Source organism: Polyodon spathula, chromosome 17 (assembly GCF_017654505.1).
Source record: "Polyodon spathula isolate WHYD16114869_AA chromosome 17, ASM1765450v1, whole genome shotgun sequence".
Lineage (NCBI taxonomy): Eukaryota > Metazoa > Chordata > Actinopteri > Acipenseriformes > Polyodontidae > Polyodon > Polyodon spathula.
The window spans coordinates 22,672,388-22,691,718 of record NC_054550.1 but is presented as its reverse complement, the minus strand read 5'-3'; the positions used below and the strand labels follow the sequence as shown (position 1 = coordinate 22,691,718).

At 38.1% G+C, this 19,331-nt stretch overlaps 1 protein-coding gene across 2 annotated transcripts; it reads right to left on the bottom strand.

The window, feature by feature from the left end:
* Positions 1–1,016: 1,016 nt before the first annotated feature.
* On the bottom strand, positions 1,017–17,340 carry LOC121330222 (inverted formin-2-like). Of its 2 annotated transcripts, none has more exons than XM_041276564.1 (16): positions 16,940–17,340; positions 16,326–16,471; positions 15,950–16,011; positions 15,149–15,251; positions 14,407–14,492; positions 13,159–13,259; positions 12,972–13,042; positions 12,475–12,582; positions 11,582–11,652; positions 11,208–11,328; positions 9,282–9,446; positions 8,815–8,917; positions 7,994–8,149; positions 6,206–6,955; positions 3,776–3,832; positions 1,017–2,674 (listed from the first exon to the last, which is right to left on the bottom strand). In XM_041276564.1, exons 1-15 carry the CDS (start codon positions 17,283–17,285, stop codon positions 3,777–3,779), a joined length of 2,445 nt encoding a protein of 814 aa, XP_041132498.1. In that variant the 5' UTR covers positions 17,286–17,340; the 3' UTR covers positions 1,017–2,674; position 3,776. The 2 variants fall into 2 exon arrangements, with proteins under 2 accessions (XP_041132498.1, XP_041132499.1); XM_041276565.1 differs by having other exon boundaries at positions 8,009–8,149.
* Between the last annotated feature and the right edge of the window lie 1,991 nt (positions 17,341–19,331).

The following is a 19,331-nucleotide window of genomic DNA, read 5'->3' as shown; positions in this document are numbered from 1 at the left end:
ACGAGATACCACTTGTGCGAAAATGATGCGCACGAGACACCAACTCAACTGTGGAAACCGTATCATCAATTAAGAAATGAAGTGTTGAGAACACGTTTAATTTAGGGTCCGAGCTATTTAGCCTGTTGGTTTTTTTTTTTTTTTTTTTTTTTTTTTTTTGTTTACTGTTCTGGATATAACTCTTTAACTATAAAGGATACAGGTATATACATTAAATGAATGTGCATAAATTAATATTTAGGTCCATGTTTGTGGAATATGGAAGTGAATTAAAACAATTACTGGTACAAAATAAATATTCAATTTACATAAAATAAATCACAGAAACAAACACTGGTTCAAATCCCACCTCTGCCACTGACTGACTCACTCTGTGACCCTGAGCAAGTCACTTAACCTCCTTGTGCTACGTCCTCCAGATGAGATGTTAAATAAATGTCCTATTGTAAGTGACTCTGCATATAATGCAGCATTCACAGCCAACCTCTGTAAATCACTTTGTGATGGTAGTCCACTATGAGAGGTGCTATATAAAGATATCATATTATATTGTTAACCATGTTATTTTTATCGGTTAATCTTTGACATCAAATCTTAGAATATGGTAATATAAATTCTGGCCTACGAATGCTGGGACTAATGAAGGCTTTATCTGTAAAATCTTTTGTCCAAAATTTATCTTTATCTTCTGTAACGTGGCTAGTGACCTACTGTACATTATGATTAAACCCTTTGAGTGTGTTATTAATAACCTTTGCAGAAGGTTTATGTGAACTGTACGGATTTTGAGAAGCTGTCCTGCTAAAACATATACAGTATGCATCATAGATTAGCTTTGCTTAAGATTTTTGTAAGCACATTTTCAATTTTCCATGTTCTGTTTTTATGTGGCATAGGGATCCACAGGGATTGTATACTAAACACAATTAAAGGGAACATTGTTAGCTGGAATATGATTTAAAATGAATTACATCTTTCATAAAATGCCTCAGGCAAACATAAACAAAAAGCAAGAATGGTATTTCATGGTTTTATTTAAGATATGAAGGCAAACCAATATAAAGAACTACAGTTCTGTATATGAAGTTGTCAGATACATGAAGAATATTGTTATGATCATGTGCCGCTCAGAATAATAACCAATAGAAAATACAAACCTATTGATACAGGTAATATTGTTTTGTAAACAGTATAAATGCCAAGACAGCTTACAGTATATATAAGTAATAGATAAGATAAAGAGGAGTCATTTGGCCTCAGATCTGCTTGCTGTGATGACCCACTACCTGGCCGGCAGGACAGAAAAAAGGAGTGGCGTCTGGTGGAGGTGGAGGGATGTGACCAATTGCGCATAAGATGGGTGTCAGGTTTATTTATAATCTGATTGGTTAATAGTTGACATATGGGGCCAGTCCTTCCTCCTCAAGTTTTCTAACATGTTTTCTAACAAGGCAAACCATAGTAAAATGATAAACTATAGTAACTGGATAACATAACATGGGAAAACTGAAAAATTTACTGCTGTACACTTTTATAAAGGAGGGCATGGACTTTCTTTTACTGTCATTGAATTTAACCACTTTATAATCTTCTGTAAGTATACTGTACATACAGTATAGAATAGCAGCAACAACCACAAGTAGTTATATGGAGCTTGAATAAAGCTTGGGTCTACACTGGTTTTGTTTTTTCTGAAGGGATTTCAATGAACGTTACAAAAGGAAGCAAGAACACACCACAGGGGTCCTTGAATTAACACGATTACAACTTTAGCTTTTATACAAGTTAGAAACACAGAAGCAGCTACTAAGTACATGCTTAGACAATTTGGCCCATTGGCTGCGACTTGAAAGCCTTTTTTATTTGAGCAGTTTTATGTAACAGGCCAGGTTTCAGAATAGTATAGTTTTTTAAAAAGAAGATGCAAGGCAGCACATGTAGAAAGGAAATAGTGCGTCCAGAAAAGCAATGACGGCTTTGCTTGGTTATGTGTGCTCGCTACCTACAGCACTCGCCTTATCACTTTAAAGCTGGTCTGTAAAAAATAAACAGAGAATTGAAAGGAATATGATTCAATTAATAATATACATATTTTAAATCTTTTTTCTCCATATAGTGAAATCCTTCCTTGTGGCCAGCATCATACGAAGACTACTTTCTTCCAGTCCCTTTCCAATTTTAGATCTACTGTACTAAGCCTTCTTTACTGACCAGTCCCTAGTGGCTGTGAATTTCAAAATTGTATTCGTTTTGTGATATTACTGGTGCATTTCTTTCACAAAAAAATGGTGACACATGATTTTATAAGCATGGCCCTTTAATCCTGAAGTGTGTGTCTATCACTGGCAGTCTTTTCCTTAAAGCTTCCTTTTAATCACTGGATCTCAAGCAAGACTGGCTTAATCAGTGGCAGTTGTTTCTTTAGATCCTCGAATTCACGGGACGACCGGAAGTAAACCCTGGGATACTTAAAGTCCCGTTGTTGTGATTCAACCCAAAAAGTCTTCTTTGAACAACACTTGAGTATTAGCTTCATGGCATTATCAGGGAGGCAGCAAAGAAGTACACTATCCTACAGTTTTACAAAATGACAACACCATATAGATAGGCACGCCACCTGCCCAAACTCAACATGGCCTTTTGGCTTTTGTCTTGCCTTTCTTCCATGGTCCACCTGCAAAAATAAAATATAAAAACATACAAAAACAGTTAGTAGCACAGAAGCAATCAGGGCTCTCTGGAGATCCTATTTACTGGTTGTTTTAACACACAACCCTTTCACTACCTTAATCACAGCATTGAGGCCTAGTGATACAAGCAACATCATTACTGAACTAAAAAGACAAAAAAAACAAAGTAATAAAATTCACTTTTACTCTTAAACTGTAACAGGACCCCCTGCCGTGTTTAAGACAAAAAATACTTTACCTTTGTTGTGTCCCTAGTTGCCCACATTGCATCCCCCCCCCCCCAACACATTCGAGATAGTTGTGATTTTTTTTTTTTTATTCACTCAGAGGTAAATAAACTAGGGATTGTTTTCTTTCAACTTTTACAACAGAACATTCACCAGGACAAAGATTTGCTCTTCTAAACATCGCTGTGTATCCAGATCCCTCTTGCACCAATGCTGGTACTGTGGTGAAAAGAGGGGAACATAAAACCAGCACAAGGGAATGTCCCTTAGCATATACTTTTTTTTTTTTTTCCCCTCCTGTCACGATTCCAGATTAAATGTTGCGAGCTGCAGAATGTTCTGTAACTCTTTAAGGGTCTGGGACATGAAAATAAAATGTAGGAAAATTATTACTTTGGTGTCATGTGTGATTTTGCATTTTTAGTATCTTAAATTATAGGAACTTTAACCAGGGCTGGAAGTGGGGAGTGGCTGTCTGGAAAGCCAATGTACTGGTATTCATCTTAGCAAGGATCGTGCCACACAACTTATCAGGCAATAGCAACAGCTGCTCTGATCGGCAAATGAAAAGTCCAAAGTCCCAGTACTCCAAGTATTATTTATATTCCTGGCTCTGCATTTCAATTACTCAGAAAAAACACATTATTTAAAAGGAGTATAAAGTTTTAGAGTCGGTATTGATTTGAAGGTTATTGGAGTAAGAAAGTAAAAGGTCCTGCACTTCTGATGGAAATGCAAAACACAGTTGATTAAAAAACAATGACAGTGTTAGATTTGTGTGTGTTAGTGACCAGAGCTGTAATTAATCACATGGACATCCCCTTGACAATGTTAGTGTGCACACCCATTTTTACCTACCTCACTGTAAACTACAACCTTGTTTTGATTGTGTGTGTCCATTTTCCTTGTAAACTGCTGTTTAAAAAAATCCAAAAAACATTTATTTTTGTACAATTGCATTGAGTGAAATCACATTTAAAAATGTGTCAGTTGCCACCTAGTTACCTTGAAGTTGAGACTTGGTTCAACTATTTACATTATGGGATGTTGTTTAGGCCAAACAAGTCAAGTCAATTACCTTAGATCAGAAGTCTCCAACCCTAGTCCTGGAGAGTGACAGGGTGTTCTGGTTTTCATTTTAACCAAGCTCTCAGTTACTTAATAAAACCAATTATTGGCTTAATTAGTCAAGATTAACAGGTGTTCCAGATCTTTAGCCAATGATGTAAAGACACCTATAAAACCTGGAGGATTGGGGCTCTCCAGGACCAGGGTTGAAGACCCCTGCCTTAGATACTGGATCTGTACAACTGGATAGAGCTTGATTGAAGCTTTTATTTGATGTAGACCTCATACACAGTATGAATTTAAACTTTAAAAATGTAGCACCTGGTACTTGACTAAATGGGCCTAAACAACATTAAAATAATCTAAAAACTGTTGAATGTGGGGTGGCAACTAGAGCCTGGCCACCTGGTCCCATAATTCCAGAACACAGCGAGAGAGAACAGGCTTGGAAGTTGCCGTTAAACTGAAGGAAATCAACGTGTGAATTGAGCCCTAAACCTTTGCAAAACTGATTCTGTTAATTCATTATCTCAAGGCAGTATTACAATACAATAGCTTTTTAAATAAGTACCATCAATATTTATTTTATTAAGAGTTTTAAAAATATATATTTTAAAAGTTTAATATAGTTTCTAATAGTATATCGCCCTCTCCCGCTCAAATCATTAACACTGACCAGCTGTTCACTATTCCTGACACCAGACAGCATGAACATCTGATCAGTGTTATTATTTAATTGGGAGTTAGTGTAAATTAGGGCTATATTATATAATTAACAGGATATAAATAGCAACCTTAACTGAAATACCAATATTACAAAATAAAAAGTATCTTGAATAAACCTACAGACATTTATTCAAGATGTTTTTTTTTATTTTGTAAGTTTTGCATTATCACAATGATTCAGAATTAAGAAGCAGTACAAATTAAGCAAGTGTTTAGTGCTCAGTTCACGTGTTTATTTCTTTCAGTTTAAGGGCAACTTAAAAACCCTGTCCTGACCTACAGTGTTCTGAAATTATGGGGCGGGGTGGCAACTAATATTTTTTACATGATTTAATCAAAACATTTTATTTAGTGAATAAGTGCTTGTTTTCCATTTTATTTTGTTGTATAGACAATACAGCCTTGTACCAAAAAGGCCCTTTGCCTCAACCCTACTAGGGGCTGGGGCTCAGGAAGTGGACTAGGAAGAAAACAAACAGCTACTGGATTTCTGTTTGTTGACGCCACAGCAAGAGAATTCCTCAAGGGTTGTGGCAGCCCTTTGACACACTGAAGTAGTTTAGTTAATTTTGCTAGTAACCTATCAATTGTCCTTTACAGGCACATACATTTAATAGACTCTACCAATGGAGATCTGACCTACGTTCAGCTAGGCAAACATTTTACTCCCTGCTTCTCCAGTCTGCTAGTTTATGTCAACAGAAGAACAATGTTCAAAAATGGCTGCAATCTTTGTGTAGCTGAAAGCAGCTGTGGTATTGAAGGTCGAAAATCCTAGATGACCCCGTTATTAATGCAGTTTAAATATGTTCCTTCTGATAATATGCACCAATTAAAAAAAAAAAAAAAAAAAGAGCCCCTGCAAAATGTGCTTGACTGTGTATCGATTACATTGGTCTTTTAGACCCTTCCTCGCACATCTACATCCAACATCGAACATAGAATTCATGTGCTTTAGGGTATGGTATAAGTAGTATTGTATTTCTTGAAAATGACACAAAATACATTTCTTAATGATCTGTTCCTTTTCAAAATACCCAAAGAAATGACTTATCAACAGGCACACTCTTAAAGTATGAGTTTGTATTGAGAATAGCAGCAAAAGTGTATTCTAGTTTATCAGACTGAAGTGTGGTTGAACTTGGCTAGCATTGAAGATATTTTATACTTTATTGGTTTGCTTAAGTTTCACCGATGTGAAAAGTAGAAACCAAATTCAAAAACATGAACTAAAAGGGTACTTAAGTAATTGCCAACATAAAGAATATTAAATAGCTACCAAATGTCTATGAAAACACAAGGTGGTCCCCAAAACTCCTAACAACATTCCTCAAAAACTGCAGTTTAGTGAACTCTTCTTTTTTAAATGCACTGCACTTGTAGGCAATAGACCATATTTAAAATTAAACATTTATATTTACAGAGATACACAGCCTCTTTATTCTGCATATTTCTATATTTTAGGTAGTTTCACAAAAACTATTCTGGGATTACCTTTACCACTCTTCTTTTTATTCTTCCCAACATGTTTAGACAGCCCTTTGTCTGCAGATTTCTGGGAGTTTGTGGACTTGCGTGAAATGGAAGTGCTTTGCTCTGATTCTACTGCTGGCGATGGCTCTTCAGAGACTCTCGCCCCCTTCATACCATCAGGAACGTCGCTCTCTCTTGTGGTCCTGTCTAAAGCGGTATTTTGGGGGCCGTCGTTGCCATTGCTGTCAGTGTGCTCTGCAGATTCAAGCAGAAGTGCATTTGGATCACTGTGCTTAATCTGTGTGGCACTTTCATCGTTATTGTTTCCGTTACGTTCAAACTGTGCGGCACTGGGCTCGTGGCCTATTTTTCTATCAACATCCCCATTACCCTCACACTGCTCATTTAAAACATGAAGTGTGTGGCTAGCTAAAGCTGGTTCACATAGAGCAGGGGAACTCGATTCCTGGGTGTCATTTCCATTATTGTCCAATTGATTCCCATTATTCCCTGTGTCTGCAAGCGTCACCGTGCTTGGGCCGTGTTGTGTAGTGACTTTTTCTGTAGTGTCTTGGCATGGAGGAAGGCCTTGCTGTGCACATGCAGCACTAGTATCCTCCTTTGGTACTGCAAGGTCTGGTTCAGAAGGGGGCAAGATGACACTGCTTGTTTTGTCCATTACAACCGCGCAATGAGGCCGACGGCTGCTGGTTTTGGTTGCCTCGGAAACCAAGGCTTTTGCTTCTTCTCTTGCAGCATTGACATTTCTGCCTGAAGAGTTAAAAGCAAAACAAAAACATAGAACAGGCTTCAGTTCGGTTGCAGTCTCCTGCCTCTCATTTAAGACCAAGAGATTACAGTAAACTGCACACACTAAACAGTAAATAATTATACATTAAAAAACACAAATGTTATAATTTAAAAAACACACCTACAACATTACGAAGTTATAGAAATGCAAAGGCTTTCTTACATTTTCTTCACAAGCCTTAAATAAAATCAACTGGCACGTGTCATGGGCACCAACAGCATAATTCTCAGCAATAGAGCTTTATCCCTCACGGAAATTCAAAAGCCTGCATTCACAACTACATTCCATCTTCCATCTACACAAAACTAATGGAACACAAGGATGGAACAATGCTTGTCCGGTTCTTAGTAGTGAACTGATCCTAGAACTTTGTGTACTTGCCTCTTAATAGAGCTTAACGAGTCAGCAGCAACAGCATGACTTGGTAACTGTCTATGTATTTTCTTTTCTCCACTCAATCAACATCTTAACCTTCATCTCTTTTAAAGGATTTACAAACTTCAATCAAATCACCCTTCTTTATTCTAAACTAAACAGATTCAATTAACTCAACCTTTCTTCATAAATTATACTTTTAAGCCAGGGATTAGTCTCATTCTTCATTGTACTCCTTTTTGTAATGCAGGGACGACAGTGGAACAGTAGTGCATATGCAGTATCAGTGTGCGATATAACCTCAGCACTCAAGGGTATGCAAGACTGCCAGAATTTTCCTATACCACTACAGCTGTCTGCAGTTTTAAGCTATCTTTTTTTTACACCTATATACACACACACACAGGTCTGCAGCCTTGAAATTGCTTTTTCTACTCATGCATCATGGTTACTGTTGCTAGCAAATGGGATGTTTAGTACAGTATCAGTGCAAGCAGCATGCATGATTGAATCTTCTGATACTAGAAAACTCTTTTCTAAGTGCAAAGCAAAGCCGACAAGCTGGATTAGTTGGGAGGCATGGCTGCTGGCAACGCAGGTACATGGAGGTTTCTCGTTCTTACCAGGATCTGTTTTACCTCTATGCGTTTCACTAGTAGGAGTGCACTCTGATTCGCACCTGCCCCGTGCAGTCTTCCTCAGCTGGAAGCCTTTGCGGATGTCTGCCAGGAGAGAGTCGATAACGCACACCTCTTCCTGCTTCGGTAGGCCTTTACGAACTGCATGGGGGCAAAGAGCCATCTGGGTTAATCTTGTCATTGGAGGGGCAAGAGAGGTACACCTAACTCACTGCCTTCTGCGCAAATTAATTGTCAAAAATTCAAGTCCACCATCAGCCGACAAGCTGCAGTTTCTCATCACGCTTAGAGTCGAGAGTTCACACAACACCCAAAGAAACTAATCCTTTCCCCTGAAAGCAATTTCACAACCCACTTAGTTACTTCTGGACCAAAAAATAAGTGTGACGGCTGGCTTATTTGGAATTCCACTGAAATTATCTTGTTGCATAGTGCAGCTTTTTGAATGTAGAGTTTTATAAATGTCATATGCCTTTTTTTTTTATATTTAAAGCTAGTAGAGCTGGAAGGAATACAAGCATTGACAAGACCAGACAGTACAAAATGCCAACATGCTTAGCTAATTACAGACCTGCATTGAGTGTCTGAGCAGTTTTGCATTGACCAAATCTTGATAAATATTGCAATACACTTCTGCTTTTCCTATTATGCAATGGGTCATTCCTGTACAAATGTTTGATTAACATGTAAAAAGCTAAAAGTTGCTTGCTGGACCCCCTTAAAACTGGTGAATATATTTTAGAGAAAAAAACAAAAACAAACACCCCACAAAAAAAGAGGGGTTCCATCTTGTGTAGGACACTTACTAATCTTCCCATTCTCTCCCTTTTGTCTCTTAGATTCTTCATCTTCAAGCTGCTTCTTCCTCTTCTCTGCCTTTGCAGCTTGTTCTTTCCTGGTATTGTTATCCTGGAAAACAAACCAGCCCATACTTACTGCACTCTAGATAACAGTGAATTCAAATACAATGTTTAGCAATAGTGACCATCACAAAAAGTCATAAGCAAACTATCAAGAACTAAAATGAATATTAAGCTATAGATATCCAGGTAACAAAACGCTAGTTTACCTAAAAATGGTACAGCTGTATGTTGTGCTATCATTTAATAAAAGGAAGCTTCAGTTACTCCACTTTACTTATTGACCATGTGAAGATAGGGATAAAGAACTGGAGTGTCCAATCATGTTCCCTCAAAGAATCAACACACAAAAGCTCTGCATTTGGCTTCTAAAACTCAATAGGGTTGCCTTCCCAACCTGGACAAATCTTCACCTGGATTGCCTTTAGAAACAGATCTCTGAAGGTCTTGATTGTATTAAATAACTCCTCCAGAGACAGCCTGGCAGGGTCCTCACACAGGTACAGGGCCAGGTCTTTCTTCTTGGCTTCTATGACACCAAAGCGATCCTCAAGCTCTTCAGAGGCAGCAAGACTCTCCTATATTTAAAAAAAAAAAAAAAAAAAAAAAAAAAAAAAAAGTAAAAAAAAAAGTGAACAAAAATCCATGGGCACATTTTTTGGAAGTCAATCTGGGTACAAAAAAAAAAAATAGCTATATTTATAAAAAAGTATTCTGGTTAAATAACTATAGTATAAAAAGATACTTGGTACATTTCTTCAGTTCCTAACAGTAAAATGAAATACAGTACATGAATGGAACCTTACCATTTATGGAATCTTTCACAACAATATAGTTTACTGTTTTCAGATTTATACAAACACTAATTCAAGAGGATTTGAGGTTCTCACTAGCAACAGTAAAGCATATTAGCAAACACCCTCTACTAGTGTAAAATATACTCGTGCTAAAGTCTGGGCTAAAAATCAAACCCTGCAGTGCCACGTGGAACATGGTTACACATGCCAGCCGGGTCAAAGGGCAAAGCCACAGTCCAGATATAGAAAGTTCTGAGCCCGCTCACTCGTCTAGGTATTTCAAGAGGTAAACAGGTTTGTTCTATGAAGGAAAACATTGACTAGGTACAAAAATATACCAGACTCTGTTAAGGACCGATTTGGCCAGCATAGCTAAATCACATTACAATACATACTGCTGGTATACTCAACAAGTACACCTGCAAGCAAGAGAGCATTTGTGGAACACAGGAGTAATTTGCCATTGCATAAACTTAGTATTATATTTGGAATGCCCCCCAAGTAAAATGGAGCATAAACACACATCCAGAGATATTCTGAATAAGTGAAAAGGAATGCCTCCCATTTGAAAATATCCTTGATATTAATATTGACCCAATATTAAACTGACCCACATATGACATGGATATCGTGTATAATGACAGCATCAACCCACTGGCTTCAGATACTCCAACCATTCAGCTGTGAATGGACTGTTACTGGTTTACATTCAATGGCAGTAATATTTTTATATATATATATATATATATATATATATATATATATATATATATATATATATATATATATATATATATATATATATATATATATATATATATATATATATATATATACACACACACATATATATATAATTTCATTATAACAGGGTTTCTTGGCTCAAGTTCCATTATGACATTGGGTATCCTGACTGAAGACTCCCATGCAAAGTTTAGATTGTGATGCGAGGTTATTTGCACTGATAGAAGTGCTGCCCATTGTCATTTCTTGGATGTGAGAAGCCATGCCATAATTTCTGTACTCTGTTGTACACAGACTGCAAATACAATGTAAACCTTCAAATATAAGCTGGAGCAGTATGGCAGGTTTTACATATTTCAGGGAAGATAAAGAATTTCTAAAAAAAAAAAAAAAAAAAAAAAAAAAAACACATTGGCAGAAACCCTGCATTTATTTAAAAAAAAAAGAAAGTTACGATTTGCATGCCTACTGGCTAGCCTGAACCATCTCACGGCTCTATGTTCAAATTTAAGTGTGATATAACAATGGACTAGTGACATGGATTCCCTACCAGTCATCAGTAACATGAAAAGCTACATCACCATAACAAATCCACTGCAGACACTAAAAAGGAAAATCTGACAGACCGATGTACAAATGCCTCTAAACTTCAGCAATCTGACTTCCATAGCCCTGTCCCAGCATAGTAGATAACATTCAAATACATCATTTATATCATACAGGCATTCAGCCCTGCTGGAAACACTATTTGTATTGCTATTGAAACAATGGTTGAAGTTACATGGTTTGTTAACTCACCTGTGTAGGTTTTGCATACTGCAGCTTGACCTCTTCTATAGATGCTGCTATTTTACCGGAAGCCTCCTTCAGACGTTTGGTTAGAGAACTCGCTTCAGCCTGGACTGACTCAATACTTATACTGCGGGTTGAATATACACCAGTAATTAGCTTCTGTTTTATATGCATTAAAATGCTGTAGAATCGAGGAGTCCATTTGACAAATGTTTCAGCTAGTGCCCTTTTCAGTATCTAAATCCAATGGCACATTGCTATGTGTAGTTGGATGCTAATAAATATAGGCAATTTACAGCTTGCATATCAAAACAGAATGGAAAATTATTCCAGTGGACAAATGATTAAAATCACACAAAAAAATAACTTGGTTTTCTTACCCAGCTGCTTTTGAACAACATTCGATATCATCAGGAAGTTGCAACAAATCTGGATGGTTTTCTTCAGCTTCCTTAAAAAAAAAAAAAAAAAAAAAAACCCACACAGAATTAAAATGAAAGCAAGCCACTACCAATAACCATTCAATACCTTTTACAAGCACTGCAATAAACTATAGATCTGATAAAGATAATACAGCTTAGTCAAATGAGTCTGACCAAATTCAACAATAAAATGCAATATTACCGATTCCTGTAATATTCCATGCAACGAAATGAAATTAACAGCGCAAGAAAAAAAAAATAAAAATAATTAAATAATTTCTCCACCTAGGTCAAATATTTTAGTTTAGATTTGTACTGGCTCAATACAGAAAGAGACAATATTTTAGTTTTGACTGAATGTAATTGCAGTCAATAAAATAAAATAAAATGATAGCTGATTTGCACTTCCATTAGCTAAAAGGGTTTTCATTTTTAAAAAGACATGCTCTATTCATGTATTTTAATTTGAAAACATATTTTATACACTTTAGGTTAAAGAAAGCTCTGTTTCCATGCCTTAGGCCCTGTCCACACTATGCCTTTAAATCATATTAGCTGCCTTTAAACAGGCTTAAAGTGCTAAAAACGGCGAGTGTCTACACAACACAGCATTTAATATCATACTTGAGAACTGGACTAGTGTGGTACCAGACACATGTTTTAAAATGAAAATGGTTTGCTAAAACACATGTCTCTTTCAAAACTGACCCCTATTTAATGAATGAAAACGATATGACATTTTGTTAGCTCCAATAACAATGTACAGTATCATGCTCATACACCACGGTATTGGGTTAGCTACAATGAATCATGTACAGTAGGATGCAAATACACTCCAGCCTGTGTCCCACCTCCACCATGTGGTGTAGCAGTGTGATACGGGACTTGTTTGCCTTCGTCTCAGTCAGCTTCAGAAGTGTGCTTATTTTAAACCCCTCCGCGTTGCCTGTGTGACTTCCCTAACAAGATAAGAGAAACATTTGATTATAGTGGTTATCAGTATAGATCCCATTGCTATATTCAGCAGCTTCACAACACTACCGAAGAATAACTCAAAGCATTTTACAGCACTGAGGAAAATCACCCCAGATTGCATCTGCCACCAATGTGGTTATCCTGGGCTTACAGGTGGTTGATGAAATTACTGTAAAACTGCATCTGTGGCGTACACTGTTGAGTTTGATCAGATCTCCTGCTCTTGCAGGTAGATTCCTATTTTGATGAAACAAAGTTCTTTGGTCATAATTTCAAAGAATACAAACAATACTGCCTTTCAACAATTCTGCAAACATCTGGATGGGAGGGGATTAGGCAACAACTTTTACACCTTTTTAAATTTAATACTTACATAATTTAAGAAGTTTCCAACTTTTAGAAGTAGTTTACAGAAGCTTGGTAATCTAGTGCTGGTCAACAGACCTGCCAATTACAAAAGAAAAACAAGTTCACATTACAATATCAAGATTTCACAATAGGATGAATGGTTGGTTCTCTATATCCTTATCTCCCCTCCCCAGAGTTGCAGCATTACTTACTGTCACATGCTGCATCGATCAAGTCCACTTTTGGGCGCAGCATCTCCAGCACAGAGCTGGTGTCCTCACACAACTGCATACACTCAATCCGTAATTGGTAGCTGAGAGAGAGAGAGAGAGATTTCAATTTCCAACCATGTGTACAACATCCAGTGCTGGATAGTTATTGTTAATAGCAATCCATTAGTTAACTGCAAAAAATTGTAACTAGTTACAATAACTTAATAGTTTGAAAATGATAGAACAGTTACAAGGAGCCATGTGGTCCAGTGGTTAAAGAAAAGGGTTTTAACCAGAAGGTCCCGGGTTCAAATCCCAGCTCACTCACTGTGACCCTGAGCAAGTCACTTAACCTCCTTGTGCTCCGTCTTTCGAGTGAGACATTGTAAACAAGACTGCAGCTGACGCATAGTTCACATACCCTAATCTCTAAGTCGTCTTGGATAAAGGAGCCTTAAAACAAGTTTATTTTTACTTATTACTACATAGATACTTCCCAGGTACATTTTCCAGTTTGGTCAGGCTGCACCCTCTTCCAATGCTATTTTTCGAGCAAGATTATATATAGTGTGTTTGTGTGATATGTAGTGTTGCACTGTTGAAAAGCTTTCTGATTTCCATGATAGGCTTTTTATTTATTTAAATATATATATAAATATATATATATATATATATATATATATATATATATATACACACACACACACACACGTAACTTATCTTTCACATAAAATGTAATCCATTCCCACATTTCATTACCTGTCTGAAAAAGGAACCATTACATTTACAAGTTACTGAAATGTAATCAGATTATAGTAATGCATTACATGTAATGTGGTATTCCACAACACTGATAATATTCAACATGAAGCAATGTCTATTTATTGATACTTCCTTATCGTTAAGGGTAAAATGTGCTTTCAGAAAACATATCTGGGTTTCTGTTCCATCAAAAAATAGCAACATTGTAAATCAACTTAACATCTTATCGTAGATAAACTATCATTTTTCAGCTCATCATTAAGCTCAGGAAAACCAAAGTCATTGACCATTTTTACAAGGTCCAGAATTTCAAATCCTGTGTGCATGCATAAAACAAATACCACTTTACAGTATCCTAAAAATAAAATCACTCCGCCTTGATCTTTATAATGTACTGAAGAGCCAGCATTGGCATATAGCAAAATCCCAAAGTCACTAACTGCAGTCATGAAGATGCAGCACGTACTTAAATAGCTGATCACTTACCATGGCACGCTAAGGAGGAGGAGGTAGAATGCATCTGGTTCTGCCAGTTTTTCCTTCTCACCTTGAAATGATTTTAGATTTGCTATCTGTGGAAACAGACAGTAATGTTAGATACAGGCAGGAATGAAAAAAATGTCACAATGAAAATCTTTAACAAAGCAAGTGCAATAGTGCAAGATCAGACCAGACCAACTTGTACCTTCATCCATATAAAATGAGCATGGAAACATGCCCCCCCCCCCTCCAAATCACAGCTGCAAATGCAAAATTAGAGCCATCAGCATGATGACAAAGAGGATGGCCAGGACAGAACAGAAAATACAGAACAGAATATGAAAACTACTAATGAAATTATTAATCACAATAAGCGATTCTCCATAATTTTTTTTTTTATATATATATATATATTAAAAAAAAAATATGGAGAATCGCTTATTGTGATTAATAATTTCATTAGTAGTTTTCATATTCTGTTCTGTATTTTCTGTTCTATAATATATATATATTTTCAAAAATGTAATGTGAATGTAAATGTGACTTACAGATGGACAGACACCTCCATATATCAACAGAATCTGATACTCTCATTAAATTAGGTTAATGTCAACACAAAGTTTCATGACAACTGGATAAGCAGCTCTCCAGAAGCATGAAATGCTAAAGTGTGGTATTACTGAAGACAATATTGGACGGAAGTTAACACCAAGTCAAGTTACATGGAGAAGTCAGGGGGCTTATTTACTTCATGCTTCTCAGGCAGCAGCTTCAAAAGTTGTTTCAAAACTTCCACATCAAACTTGGATCGATCTCCACTCTTGATCATATGAACGACCTCCTCATTGGAACTAGTGGAATGAAAGACATGGTGAGGTACCAGTCAAGGACAATTAGACAGGAGGTATGCTGGGCTGAAAATACTGAAGAAATCTGATCTGGAAAATACAATTGTTGATGGGTAATTATTTTAGCAGCTTATAATTCAGCTGGTTCAACCATTTTAAAAGTGTTACAGAACACCCTGCAAAGTTTAAAAGAAACGCATAAAGTTGGCTGTGTCCTGTGTTATCCGTATCACAGCGTTATAATTTTTTTAACACATTATCATATCTGTATAAATGTTTATTCACACAGCACGGTTCATAACTCAACTATTTACTTGGGAGTGTTCACCAGGCAAAAACAAAAAGGTTTGCAGTGCATCCAGATTACACTCTCTATGCTGGTTTTCTGTTCCCACAATTCTCAGCTCATTTCAGAATAGCAGCAGTGTTGCAAGAGGACAGTTACCCAAGATGTGTGAATATATAAAAAAAAAAAAAAAAAAAAAAAATACTACAACTATCAGGAATATGGTTTGGGGGGGGGGGGGGGGGGGGGGGGGGGGGGGGATAAATAAATCAGCAACAAGATTATTTTCATATTTTTTTTAAAATCTGCATATACTCTACAAGGCATCAACATTTCAAGCATGCTAAAATGTCCCTAGGAAGTGCCATTTGACACATTAAGAACACATCTTTTTCCAATTATAAAAGTTACTCACCACCTAAATTGCTTCAAAAATATGTTCAAATTAAGATTCTTCTTCGGTTCAAGAAACGTAATCTGTTAATAAAATGATGTCAGTTATTAAAAAGAACTCTGTATACAGCCAAAACCAAATATTTGCACAGGTCAAAGCTGTGATGTCCTATGACAACACAAAATAAGCACAACATAATGAGAATGCCCAAACAGAAAAAACGTTAGAATCGGTTTAAAGGTGTTAGGATCTTCATTAGTGTAGCATTTTACTTTGTAGTACAAGTTACAATGCAATGGTCGGGTATTGTCAATAACTAGAGAAAACCAGGCCAACATCATCCAGTGATAAATATAGCTTACACAGTAAACTTCCTTTCATGAGTATGAGAGCTCACCTCTTTGGGAGGCTTCTTGACAGGAGTAGCAGCCTCCCTCTCTTTCGACTGTGCCACAGGCAGACAGAAGAGCTGCTCAATGCTGGAGTAATTCGGCTCTAGGGGGCTGCCCATACTCTGGACAGATGTCCACATGGAGTTACTGTCTGGATAGCAAGAGCAAGAGGGCACTTATCAATGATGATATGTGCTGCATTGGCAAGTATTAAGCATTTAAAGATATTAGGCTTTTGTTGTTTGAATTATTGCATATCAGACAGTGCTACCTGGTGGCCAGATGTTGAATTACTGTTATTTGTTAGTGATTTTGAACAGAACAGTGTTAAAATGATGTTCCCTTCAGTGAAATTCTTACATTGAGCGCAGTGTCATCCAGGCAGACGTACTACAAATACTGCCAAACTTTGTAATCTATGCCTTTTGCATGACAAAAGGCATTTAAAAATAAAAAAGGGTACATCAGAAAGAGGTTAGAGCAGTAGTTTACTGACAATTGCATGTATTTTTTAGAAGATTAAAATAATCCACAACTACAGTAAAACATAATTGTAGAGAAAGTAAAATGATAAATGGGTTCTTTGATACTGTTTGGGACACTACATGAGCTCACACACCTGACACCGCATTAGAAGGCAGCTTCTGCCAGTTTAGCTTCTTCATCCGGAGCGTTGGGTAGCGGACTGGTTTGTGAAAGTCAGTCTGAGCGCATCCCAAGGAGTAGCTGGTCTGTGCCACTAGCATGTCTCCTGTACCCGGGCAGGGTGGTGGGGGCGGAGGGGGAGACAAGCTGCCCATGCCAGGTAAAGGAGGTGGCGGTGGGGCCATGCCTGGCAGAGGTGGTGGAGGAGGAGGGGTAGACATGCTGCCCATGCCAGGCAAAGGAGGTGGCGGTGGGGGGTGTGACCCGGCCATGCCTGGGAGAGGTGGTGGAGGAGGAGGGGAGACATGCTCCCATGCCATGTAAAGGAGGTGGCGGTGGGCCCATGCCTGGGAGAGGAGGTGGTGGAGGCGGCGTTCCACAAGGTGTACCAGGAAGGGGTGGGGGGGGAGGGGAGGTGGGGGTGGGCTGCCCATACGGGAGGAGGGGTGGTGCAGGGAGTGTCCCCCCTGTTGCTTGCAGAGGAGGAGGTAGGGGAGATTGCTTTGGAGCTGGCTTGAACGCTGCACAAAGAATTTCTGATCCATTCCCCACCAGGTCAGTCTGTGCACCCACATCAACTTTCTTGGCAGGTCTCTCTTCAGCTGTCTGTTGCTCACTGGACTTTCTCTTGCAAACTAAAAGCCTCTCCATTATGGTGTCAATTGAATTGTCTTCAGCTGCAAGGCAAAAAGATTCCAAGTCAAATATATACGCACACACACACAATATATTTTGAACAGAACAAGATGTTGGATCACCCATTTGGCATGAAGTCTGCAGGGTGTTTGTTTAGGAGTGATCAGTGACCATTCCAGAACTACCACCACCTCTAATTTAGGGAGGTTGGGCATGGAAGTCTGTCTATAGAATGCCCCATTAAGTAGTCACTTTTGAGACTCTGGTGATCCACCTCATTTACAGGTGTATCAGAGGGACAGATGCTCCGCACTAGCTGCCAAAGATGACAGCGTTGGGTTAGAAACTTAGTCCTGGATTTCAGAACAACCATCAATTATGTATGTATGGTATGTGAGCAATCGGGCTCCTGTCAAAGCACATGAACAACTCAAGTACAGTTCTGAGCAGGATTTTGCAGGGGCCTGATTGCTCAAACTCATGGCTCCTATTAATTTCAATAAGGTTATAAACATTCTGAAAACCAGGCCTGGGTGCAGGTATAGTGCAAATTTTTAACCCTACTAACATTATTTTCTGTAGACAAGTAGAAACTTGCAGACGTTAGGCTACATTAAACATTTCTAGGACATCACCCATTGACTAACAGTTAGAAGCTATTTTACCCTACAATGGTGTCTTACACAGCTGCATTTGTTTTTTCAATGTGCTGATGAGGAGAATATAAACCTGGATTACCGTCATCAGCCAGCAATATGGTTCTGTTTACCAAGGCTTCCAAAGCCAGCCAGGCGTTGCGGTTTGCAGGTCCCAACTGCAGAAGACCCTGAAGAATCGACAGGAGCTGGAGGGAGGCTGGGGAGCTGCTCACCTGAAACAGGCAAGAGGCAACAGGCTCAGTCATTACAGAGCAGAGTTAACCCAGCCCACTGGGAAATGAACCTCTATCGACCACGACTGCTCCCGTTCTGTGCAGTGCCCAGGTCTTTGCCCACCTATCTGGTTGCCTGGAGAGAGTATAATGGAGCTTCTGTGTGTTGCTGACAGTTACATGAGGGATAAATACTCCTCTAGAGCCTAGACCAGGGCTTCCCAACCCTGGTCCTGGGGACCCCACGTGTTGTCTGGTTTTCATTCCAACTAAGCTCCCAAATACTTAACACCACCCTTAATTGAGCTAATAATTTGCTTAATTAAACCTTTTTAATTGTTCTCACCTCTTAGTTGTTGAAGTTATTGTAAAATGATATAGCTAACTTGAAATCTGCAACTGTTTAAGAGCTGAATACAAGGGAAAAGGTCTAATTAAGCAAATTATTAGTTCAATTAAGGGTTTAGTTAAGTAACTGGAATGAAAACCAGCAGACACCAGGGGTTGAGAGGCCCTGGCCTAGACTGTTGCCAACCCCCTACCCTCCCTCCCCAGCTAAATTCACCTCTGGCATCTTCAAATCAAGTAGATTCTTTTTTTTTTCAGCATAGCAAAGTGGACGATGTCTTTACATAATCATTTTACATTAAACCTCATCGGTTTGCTGTAATTTTGAATTACTGGGCGGTATCCTCCTTAATTCAGTTTGAAGGATTTCTAATGGCTCACTTTGTTAAAGAGTGTTGTGAATACTTCTTGGTGGCTGCTCATATCAATACCACCATATATTCTCATTAACTCCTCATCATCCTCAGACATGGTTTCCTCAAAAGTTTCACATTGGATCAGGAGGTCATCA

Bases quoted from the DNA above. Each gene is read 5' to 3' on its own strand.
- LOC121330222 (XM_041276564.1), bottom strand. From the start codon at position 17,285: ATGGCATGGGAGCATGTCTCCCCTCCTCCTCCACCACCTCTCCCAGGC. The intron at 14,493-15,148 runs GTAAATAAGCCC...CTGTTTCCACAG, and splicing joins TGCTGCCTGAGAAGCATGAA to ATAGCAAATCTAAAATCATT. The intron at 11,329-11,581 runs GTAAGAAAACCA...TTCAACCCGCAG, and splicing joins TGTTGTTCAAAAGCAGCTGG to TATAAGTATTGAGTCAGTCC.